Source organism: Barbus barbus, assembly GCF_936440315.1.
Source record: "Barbus barbus genome assembly, chromosome: 49".
In the NCBI taxonomy this organism is placed as follows: domain Eukaryota; kingdom Metazoa; phylum Chordata; class Actinopteri; order Cypriniformes; family Cyprinidae; genus Barbus; species Barbus barbus.
This window is the reverse complement of record NC_136727.1, coordinates 1,141,773-1,153,582: the sequence shown is the minus strand read 5'-3', so window position 1 is coordinate 1,153,582 and position 11,810 is coordinate 1,141,773. Positions and strand designations below refer to the sequence as shown.

General features: G+C 42.3%; 1 protein-coding gene across 4 annotated transcripts in view; it reads right to left on the bottom strand.

Moving 5' to 3' along the window:
* Nucleotides 1-239: 239 nt before the first annotated feature.
* The window catches only part of LOC306867471 (protein NLRC3-like), a 40,210-nt gene continuing 28,639 nt past the window's right edge, over nt 240-11,810 (bottom strand). For all 4 annotated transcript variants that reach the window (XM_079413134.1, XM_079413132.1, XM_079413133.1 and 1 more), the window contains 6 exons: nt 10,744-10,917; nt 8,515-8,688; nt 8,168-8,341; nt 7,626-7,799; nt 7,479-7,525; nt 240-1,099 (listed from right to left, as the gene is read on the bottom strand). In XM_079413134.1, coding sequence (XP_079269260.1) covers nt 564-1,099; nt 7,479-7,525; nt 7,626-7,799; nt 8,168-8,341; nt 8,515-8,688; nt 10,744-10,917 — 1,279 coding nt within the window. In that variant the 3' untranslated portion in view covers nt 240-563. The remainder of the gene's footprint in view (nt 1,100-7,478; nt 7,526-7,625; nt 7,800-8,167; nt 8,342-8,514; nt 8,689-10,743; nt 10,918-11,810) is intronic.

Below are 11,810 nucleotides of genomic sequence, written 5' to 3'. Positions count from 1 at the left end.
TTTGTAATGTGATATGTTGTTGTATAGTTTTCTCGCTGTTCTGCGATGAAATAAGGTGATCAGACAGTGAAGAACTGCCTATACACACAGTATGGATCACACACTTCTGTTTAAAATGATACGGGAGATCTTGACAACAGTCTGTGTTCTTCTGACTTCTAGTAGTAAGTAATGAATATGCTTAAATCAGCGCAGACAGAAAAATAAAGTAGATGATCAGGAGACGGATTCAATTCAGCCTCTGTGTTTCATTCTGCTGATCTCAATCACATTCATCATTATTCATACTGTCATCAGTTCACATCAGAGATTCAGAAACCACTTCATCATTAAATCAGTCACTAATACACTTTTATTACATCTGATCATCACTTTACAATAGAGATATTAAAGCAAACTTATCTGTTTAAGATTCAGAACAGTATGTGTCTGATCTAGATTTATAACTTCTAGATGAAGAATGAAAAACTATTTAATTATGAATTAATACAAATGTAATGATGTGAGATTTGATGAGTTCGTGTGCATGTGGACATCAGAAAGAGGATTTACAGAGAGTCTCTCTATCGTTTAATATCACACAGAGACACTGAGGAACCAGAATAAACCCTGAATCCAGCACAGAGGGGTTCAGTGAATGTGGTGTTGAGTGTGTGTAAGTGTGTGAGTGTGTGTGTGTCAGAGACGCTGTAGAAGGACAGAGAGCCGGTCGACACGTCCACATACACTCCTACTCTCTTAGAGGATGAACGGAGACCAGGTATATCAGTGATGTTATTATTGTGACGGACAGAGAATCTGTTATTAAAGCACTCCAGACTCCAGGTTTTGTCATTGAATCCAAACCAACAGTCTCTCCCCCCTTGCCTGCTGATTCCTTTATATGACACTGATATAACAGCATTATCTCCGCTCCATTCAGTCTCCCAGTAACAGCGTCCAGTCAGACTCTCAACACTCAGAACCTGAGGAACATCAAATCTCTCTGGATGATCAGGATACGGCTGATGATCTAACACATGTGTGATCTTCTTGTTCTGATCAGACAGAATGAGTTGAGTGTGTGCTGTGTTTGGATCCAGTGTGAGATCACAGGCATCTGAACACAAGAAGAGAGAAACATCAAGAACAACACAACAGTGAAGATGTCTGTGAGTGTTTACAGCTAAAGTCCAAACTGTCCTCACTCTTCACAAATGTGTTCACTAATATAGTGAAAGCTGTTGAAGAGCGACTAGTGATTCAGATCTCACTAGCAGTGCTGGTCCTAGACTTCTGGAGCCCAAACAAAACTCTGTGAAAAACCCTGTCAGGCCTAAAACAGTGCAGACTAGTGTTGTGTAAAGCAGCGGTTGTGGGTTTATCATGCACACAAGTCAAGTCAGCTTTATTTCTAGAACGCTTTCTACAGTACAGATTGTTTCAAAGCAGTAAACCAGGTTTGCGACACAACATTTTTATCATCTACACTGAGCATTATCAATCAGCATTTTAAGAGCATTTAAAAATAAATATATAATTGTTAAAATTGAGAAATTTTTTTGTAGATGACAAGGGAAGACAACAAAGTTTGAAATTACTAGTTATCTTTGTTTTCAGCTCATGATGAGTGTGTTTTGATTATGTTTGTTTTAAGCAAAATATAAAAATGGTGCAGATTCAAGAAGAAAACTCTGAACCCCATTCAGTATCTTTCAGTCACATGACCTTCTGCCTTATCTAAATGTCAGAAATAATAATAGCTTGATAAAACATCTGATCTCATCTCTTAATATTCATGTCTAATTGGGGCTCCACCTCATTTTTATTTTTTATTTTTAAGAAAGATTCTCAGAAGCCACTGGTCTTTAGTTCTGAGGACCCAATATCCCGAATATTGCTGCTTTTTTTATTATTATTATTTTTTACAAAGCATTACTGGAGTTCACCTGGAAATTAGTATATGTATACAGGGTATATACGTATTGAGGAGCGATGCAAACATCTGAAACATCGGTGCCTTGCTCAAGGGCACCTCAGTCGTGGTATTGAGGGTGGAGAGAGCGCTGGACATTCACTCCCCCCACCTACAATCCCTGCCGGCCGGAGACTCAAACCCACAACCTTTGGATTACGAGTCCGACTCTCTAACCATTAGGCAACGACTTCCCATTTATCATTGTTATGCATCACAATTGCCCAGTAAATCTGCTCAGTGTAAAGAATTAAGCCATTATAGACGTAACAGAACTTACTGTAAGCTGCTTTGAAACGATGTGTATTGTGGATGCTATGCAAATAAATAATGAACCAAGTTGAAGATTCCTTACTATTAGAGATGCCAAACATCGATGCAAGCGATCAAATAAATTAATGAATGAAACTTAATCCTTACAAACAAGTGGCCGGGGATCAAAGAGCTGCCACAGATAATATTTCCATATATGATTATCTTTTATTTGTAGTGTGAGAGCTTACGGTTTAATGCATATTAAATCTACAGAGATCAATAATTAAGCCATATCTTATTTGAGTTGTTACGAAGTTTCAGTTTAACTTTCATCCGAGTTCAGTAGTGAGCGTAGACATTTTATAGGCTATTATTTTATGTTTATGTGATTCTACTTAAGATCGCGTTGAATGATTAATGCTTACTGTATCAACAGCGTTAATCAAAAGCAGAGGTATTTCATGCAGACACTGATAAGAGCTAACTTATGGCATCTATTAATGTCTGCAGGAAATACCTCTGCTTTTGACCTCTTTCAGCTTTCTAAGGCTGAAAAAAGCAAGTTTTTCACACCGACTGTGCAAATGGCTATGGCAAATGATGTAAAGTGAGCCTTAACCACTCCAACGCGATCTTAAGAAGAATAATAGAAACATTAAATAATATCAACGTCTATATTCACTATATTATCCAGTCTCCGCGGTAGCTCCCGTGACCTAAATTCCCACAAATTCCCATTCTCAGACTCTATACCCTCATTCACTATTCCCTACATTAGTCCACTCATACAGTTCACTTGAAGGAGTGAATGAAAACGAGTGAGTGAATTCGAACACTGAGTGCACCGGAAGGACTACCGCTTTTACATAGTTTGCTTGCTGTTTAATAATCATTTGATACAGGCAGCTCCAGCAGTAAGATTGAAGGATTTATCTTGAACTCTGTCATGGAAATTGTGTATAAACCCTAATAGTCAATTTACAATTAATTTTGTACCTGTGTTGTTTTACGCTGTATTACGCCGTGAACGAGCGCTTCTAAAATGAATGAATGGATGATTCAGCTGCGGGCGTCATCTTCTGGCGAGATGCGGGAATTCATTCGGCGCGCGACTCTCACAATGCATTATGGGGATTCTCTAGCCTTTGAGTGTACATCGGTTGTACACTCGTTTTTGCGGTGCATTGTGGGATTGATGCCTTTGTTAGCAGGTTTTTAACAGTCTGTACAGCGCGTTCCGCTTCCCCATTGCTCTGGGGAAATTTGGGGCTGCTCATGATGTGCACAAAGCCATACTCTGCTGCAAAGGCTTTAAAGTGGCTACCAGAGAACTGGGGCCCATTGTCACTTTTAAGAACTTCACAAATGCCATGACGAGAAAACATGGATTTCAGGTGCACCACCACATCTGTGGACCTTGTGGGTGACAGCAGCGCAATTTCCACATACCGTGAGAAATAATCTACTACTAGTATATAGGTCTTGCCTTTCAGCGTGAACAGGTCAGCTCCCAAAGTTTGCCAAGGCCTGTCTGGCATCTCAGTTGGCATCAGCGGCTCTTTGACGTTCTCTCTCTCTTGAATGCAGGTTCTGCATTTCAGTATCATGTCATTCAGCTGGCTGCTGAGCCCTGGCCACCACACCGTCTGTTTGGTCCGGCCCCTGCACTTTGTCACCCCCAGGTGTCCCTCATGTAGTCTCTGCAGCACATCGCCTTGTAAGACGAATGGGATGACGAGCCTTGTGCCCCGCAGCAGCAGTCCATCATGCAAAGTCAGCACTGCTCTATCAGGCCAGTAATGTCTCAGCTCTCCCTGCAGTTGGCTTTTGTCAGGCCAGCCGCCTGTGCAGTACTCCATCAGTGCAGAGCATGTGCTGTCTGCCTTCAGGTGCTCGCGTAAGCTGCTCAGATAATCTCCACTGACAGGAATGTTGCTGATGACAGAGTCTACATAGATGTTGGTGTCCTCTAGTAAGCTTGTATCTGTGTCTGCTCTTGCGGTTCTTAGGGGAGCACGAGATAAGGTGTCGGCTGTCCACAGGCTTTTGCCGGGGACATGATTGACTGTATAGCTGTACCTCATGAGTCGCATCCTAAATCTTTGGATTCTTGGTGGGAGGTCATCCACAGCCTTCCCGCCCAGTAGACTCACCAACGGCTTATGGTCAGTGTCCAGCTCGAATGGTCTTCCCAGGATGAAACGGCTGAACCTTTCACAAGCCCACGTTGCAGCTAATGCTTCCTTCTCTACTTGAGCATAGCGCTGCTCTGTTGGTGTCAATGACCTGGACGCATATGCCACAGGTGACCACCTGGCATCGCTCTTCTGCAGCAGGACTGCCACCAGGCCAAAGGAAGAGGCATCAGCAGAGATTTTTAGTGCACTGTTTGGGTTGTATAGTGCGAGCACTGGTGTGGATGACAGCTCTGTTTTTAACTGATCAAAGGCAGCCTGCTGCTCTGTCCCCCAGTACCAGTGGTTCTTCTTGGACAGCAGGTCTCTTAGCACTTTGTCTTTTTCAGCCAGGTTAGGCAAGAAGCGGCCCAGCTGATTGACCATGCCCAGAAAACGCCTGAGTTCGCTGACATTTTTGGGTGCGTCCCAAACCTGTCCCCAGACCAGGATGTCATCCATGTGACACAGTACCCCCTCCAGGCCACCGGTCACTTCTGTCATCATCATCCTTTGAAAGTGCTCGGGGGCTGAAGCTATGCCAAAGGGTAGCCGGTTAAAATAGTAGCGCCCAAAATGCGTGAAGAAGGTGGTGTATTTGGCAGACTCTTTTGTCAATGGTACTTGCCAAAAGCCCATATTGGCATCTAATTTGCTGAATACTGTTGCGCCAGCTAGCATGCCCAGAGTGTGCTCGACAGAAGGCAGGATAAACTTTTCTCTGCATACTGATTCATTCATCCTTGTGAAATCCACACAAATGCGAACAGTACCTGCTTTTTTCGGCACCACCACCATCCCGGCGCACCAATCAGTTGGCTCCTCAATCTTGGTGATTACGCCCATCTTCTCCATACGGTCTATCTCCTCCTTCACTTTTCCCATAAGCGGCAGAGGGACTCTGCGTGGTGCGTGGAGAGAGAAGGGCACAGCCTCTGGCTTTAGTTTAATTGAGTATGGCCTCCGAACAAGACCCAAGCCGCGACACAGCTTCGGATACTGTTGTTTCACAGATTCCATGGTGATGCTGTCAACCCTGCACACAAGCTGAAGCTGTTCTATGGCAGGCCTTCCCAGCAGTGCAGTGTGCAGGTCTTTTACAACATAGATGTCCTCTGTGGCTGTCTTTTTGCCTCTGCGCAGTGTTTCTCTGGCTACACCTAGGACAGAGAGTACATTGCCACCTGGCCCAAACAATGGGCATGTCAACACTGCCAGGCGCTTCACATCCAGTCCCCCAGTAATTTCATAGTACACCTCGGCTGGCAGGGCGGTGACATCAGCACCAGTGTCAATTTTAAAGCACACTTTTTTTGTCTCACCTGTAGCTGCACTGTCCATGGGTCTTTTCCAGCATCCAAGGCTCCCAGGAATAAACTCCCTTCTTCTGTAGTGACAGCATTCAGAGATTTTGCACTGTTTCTGCACACTTTGCCATAATGTCCCATTTTGCCACAGCTGTGACACACAGCATCTGTAGCAGGGCATTCTGATTTTCCATGTGAGGGCATTTTCCCACATCTATAACAGGCCTTTGAACCTTGCTGTGGCCGTGCATTAAGTTTATATTTGCCTGGTGTTTGTGCTTGTGGCTGAGGTTTTGAGGGAAATTTGGGTTTTCTGTAGCTTTTAGCATGCACAGCATCAACATTGGAGCACTTGCTAGCACCGCCATTTTCTCCTCTTAAGTCACACTGCTGTCGTCTAACTTCTTCAGACTGCCTTGTCTTTTCTGACAATGAGACGTTTCTCAGCCCGACCACTAACCTGTCGCGTATCAGCTCATTCTGTAATTGTCCATAATTGCAATGTTCAGCTAATCCGTATAGAGCAGTGATAAAAGAATCCACCGTTTCTCCCGGCAGTTGCACACGCTGATTGAACTTGGCTCTTTCGTATATGACATTCTTTTTAGGCACAAAAAATGAATCAAAGCCCGCCTTAACATCCGTGTACTTCTTTTTCTCATCTGCAGTTAGCGTTAGCCCCTTAAGCACATCTTCGGCTTCATTGCCCATACAATACACTAACGTGTTTAACCTGGTTTTCTTCCGACGTTACGTTTAAATTGCTTGCAAGCCGAAAGCGATCAAATCTCCTAATCCAATGCTCCCATTCTTGAGGCTTGGAAAAATCAAATGGCTCTGGAGGTTGTATTGTGAACGTAGCAGTTGGTGTGGGTTGCGCCATATCTGCCGGCTCGTCTCCTATTCCTCCGCCAAAACGATACGCTTTGTTTTTCTTTTTCTTTCTCCGCTTACAAGTCGCCCCGTTCTGACACCATGTCACGTTATTCATAAAAGAGGTTCGTACAACGACGTATTCAGAGCTTGTCTTTATTAGCAACCCGGTACAGCAGCAATCGACCCGTGTTTCTTCCACATAACTCCCGCCCCCGTACAGACGTCACCTCTCCTCCTACTTCAAAATAAAAGCATTCCTCACACTATTATTCCATAATACCACAATAAAGATGATTGAATGCGACCGGGACACATCAGTGAATGCTGAGATAATTTACTAAATAAGATGATCCTGACAGAAGAATAGCATGAAAACGTGATTATATCTGTTCGTCTGTATCATCTCAGTGAGAGTTTATAGTTTCACACATGTGCAGTAAGATGAATTTAGTGTTTCTGATGTTTCAGTGTGGATGAGAAACTTTTAGAAAACACTTGTAAACTCTAGTGTGGCCAGAGAGCATTTTAAAATGAAAATGACTTTTTCAAATGGATCTGAATTAATAGTCATGTGTCAAGACACGTCATTACCATCAATGCATGATGCCACAACATTAATTAAATAAATATATATCCTTATTTATTAAAAGAAAGATATTTCCACGTGACTCTAAAGCTGAATCCACATATTACTGTTCTGTTTACATTATGTAGTGATTTGCTTCTTAAATCATCTTTGAGAGTAAAGGAGCCCCCTGGTGCTGACCGACACTGCTAACTAGTTAAAAAACCTTATAGACCTTATTAACCTGATAGAAAAACAATGAATGTCTATGAGATGAGATCAGTGATATAGTCAAACAACAATCTGTGTGTGTGTGTGTGTGTGTGTGTGTGTGTTTATATTCCTACACTTTCGCAATCCTGCTGTCATCATGATCTCTCCTCCATGATCCACACTATAAACACACAAACACACATTAATGTAGATTCTGCATCATTCACACACACACACACACACACACACGTTCAGTATGTCAGTATTATTGTTTGACATACTTGAGTGTCTGCAGTTTATAGTTTGGATCCTGCAGTTTGTGTTTGAGCAGCTGGACTCCTGATTGTCCTGGGTGATTGTAGCTCAGATCCAGTTCTCTCAGGTGTGAGGGGTTTGAACTCAGAGCTGAAGACAAATAACCACAGCCTTCCTCTGACACCATACAGCCAGACAACCTACAGAGACACACAGACACACACCGTCAGATCATCTACAGACACACACAGTCAGATCATCTACAGACACACACAGTCAGATCATCTACAGACACACACAGTGAGATCATCTACAGACACACACAGACAGATCATCTACAGACACACACAGACAGATCATATATAGACACACACAGTCAGATCATATATAGACACACAGACAGAGCAGATACAGGCACACACAGACAGATCATCTACAGACACACACAGACAGATCATCTACAGAAACAGTCAGATCATCTACAGACACACACAGTCAGATCTTTTACAGACACAAATCAACATTGTGACCAGTCGACTGTAAATTATCTCTTATATGTTGTTAATACCTCAATATCTGCAGCTGACAGCTTGTACTCTTCAGTCCATCAGAAATAAACTTTACACCAGAGTCCTGCAGGTCATTGTTACTCAGATCCAGTTTTCTCAGGACAGAGTTTGAGGATTGTAGAGCGGATGACAAACTCTCACAACACTGTGCAGTGTGATTACAGCCAGCAAGACTGAAAGAGAGCAGAACACAAACTTCAACAGTTGAAACATCTACAGACACACAGTCAGATCATCTACAGACACACAGACAGATCATCTACCGACACACAGTCTGACCTTTTACAGACACAAGTCAACATTGTGACCAGTTGACTGTAAATTATCTCTTATATGTTGTTAATACCTCAGTATCTGCAGCTGACAGCTTGTACTCTTCAGTCCATCAGAAATAACCTTTACACCAGAGTCCTGCAGGTCATTGTTACTCAGATCCAGCTCTCTCAGGACACAGTTTGAGGATTGAAGAGCTGATGACAAACTCTCACAACACTGAGCAGTGAGACTACAGCCAGCAAGACTGAAAGACAGCAGAAAACACAAATCAACAGTCAGATCATCTACAGACACTGTCAGATCATATACAGACACACAGTCAGATCATCTACAGACACAGTCAGATCATCCACAGACACACACAGACCGATCATATAAAGACACACACAGTCAGATCATATACAGACACACAGATCATCTACAGACACACAGTCAGATCATCTACAGACACACAGACAGATCATCTACAGACACACACAGTCAGATCATCTACAGACACACACAGACAGATCATCTACAGACACACACAGTCAGATCATCTACAGACACACAGACAGATCATCTACAGACACACACAGACAGATCATCTACAGACACACACAGAGGAATCATCTACAGACACCATCAGATCATATACAGACACACAGTCAGATCATCCACAGACACACACAGACCGATCATATAAAGACACACACAGTCAGATCATCTACAGACACACAGTCAGATCATCTACAGACACACAGACAGATCATCTACAGACACACACAGTCAGATCATCTACAGACACACACAGACAGATCATCTACAGACACACACAGACAGATCATCTACAGACACACACAGTCAGATCATCTACAGACACACACAGACAGATCATCTACAGACACACACAGAGGAATCATCTACAGACACCATCAGATCATATACAGACACACAGTCAGATCATCTACAGACACACAGTCAGATCATCCACAGACACACACAGACCGATCATATAAAGACACACACAGTCAGATCATATACAGACACACAGATCATCTACAGACACACAGTCGGATCATCTACAGACACGCAGACGGATCATCTACAGACACACACAGTCAGATCATCTACAGACACACACAGTCAGATCATCTACATACACACAGACAGATCATCTACAGACACACAGTCAGATCATCTACAGACACACGGTCAGATCATCTACAGACACACACAGACAGATCATATAAAGACACACACAGTCAGATCATATACAGACACACAGTCAGATTATCTACAGACACACACCGTCAAATCATATACAGACACACAGACAGCTCATCTATAGACACACACAGTCAGATTATCTACAGACACACACAGTCAGATTATCTACAGACACCCACAGTCAGATCATCTACAGACACCCACAGTCAGATCATATACAGACACACAGACAGATCATCTACAGACACACACAGTCAGATCATCTACAGACATACAGACAGATCCTCTACAGACACACACAGTAAGATCATCTACAGACACACACAGTAAGATCATCTACAGACACACACAGTCAGATCATCTACAGACACACACAGTCAGATCATCTACAGACACACACAGACAGATTATATACAGACACACAGACAGATCATATACAGACACACACAGTCAGATCATCTACAGACACACAGACAGATCATCTACAGACACACACAGTCAGATCATCTACAGACACACACAGACAGATCATATACAGACACACACAGTCAGATCATCTACAGACACACAGACAGATCATCTACAGACACACACAGTCAGATCATCTACAGACACACAGACAGATCATCTACAGACACACAGACAGATCATCTACAGACACACAGACAGATCATCTACAGACACACACAGTCAGATCATCTACAGACACACAGTCAGATCATCTACAGACACACAGTCAGATCATCTACAGACACACAGACAGATCATCTACAGACACACACAGTCAGATCATATACAGACACACAGACATATCATATACAGACACACACAGTCAGATCATATACAGACACAGACAGGTCATATACAGACACACACAGTCAGATCATATACAGACACACACAGTCAGATCATCTACAGACACACAGACAGATCCTATACAGACACACACAGTCAGATCATCTACAGACACACACAGACAGATCATATACAGACACACAGACAGATCATCTACCGACACACAGTGTTTTACAGACACAAATTAACATTGTGACCAGTTGACTTTAAATTATCTCTTATATGTTGTTAATACCTCAGTATCTGCAGCTGACAGCTTGTACTCTTCAGTCCATCAGAAATAAACTGTACACCAGAGTCCTGCAGGTCATTGTTACTCAGATCCAGCTCTCTCAGGACACAGTTTGAGGATTGTAGAGCTGAAAATACAATTTCCCAATGCTGATCTGAGAGATCACAGCCAGAAAATCTGGAAGAGATTAAATACATTTTAGAACAGATAGATCATCTACAGACACACAGATTAAATAAAATGTAAGAATTTGTGTTAAAAATGTTTATGCTTCATTTTCAAAGCCTTCCTTATATGGTATCAGCCCATATATGATATCATTTGAAAGCTCAAAGTCTCTCCTTTAAAAAGAATAACTTTTGGTTTTATGATACATAAAGCAGTAAAATGAAGCTTAGAAATGTTTTCGTCCCACACACAAATTTCTGCCAAACGATTGCAAAAAATATTTTCAAAGAATGTGTATTTTTTTATATTTTTCACAATACAGTCAAGTCATATATCACAAGAAAGCTCTCATTCTCAGGAATTTGCCGATGTAGATTATTTCATTGTGTGACTGGCCATCTGGGGCACTGGGACTTTTCCCGGTGGGCCGGTGTTCTGTCGATTTGTACTACCCTGTCAGATTTTCCTACCTCCCATTAAAACGGTAGGTAGTACAATTCGACATCGAAAAATGCTACCTGTTAAATTGATTTATTAATGTCTACACCTACCACAACCCTAAACCTACCCTTACAGTAATGCAAATACAGTAATTATGTGTTATATTCATGGTGGGATACAGCTACCGGAAACCAACAATAAATCATTTTTATTTATTAAATTTTTTGTGTTTTATTAACATCTACACCTACCCCAACCCTAAACCTACCACTTACAGTAATGCAGATGCATAAAATATTGTTGTTCAGCGTGAGAAAAAGGACGAAATATTGATGTCCGCATGCGAAGTAAGCCCCGGTAGGAAAATCTGACGGGTAGGATAAAATGTCAGGACACCGGCCCATTGCGTAAATATATATAAAGAATGATAGAAATGTACGTAGCCTATATTCATCGGCCCA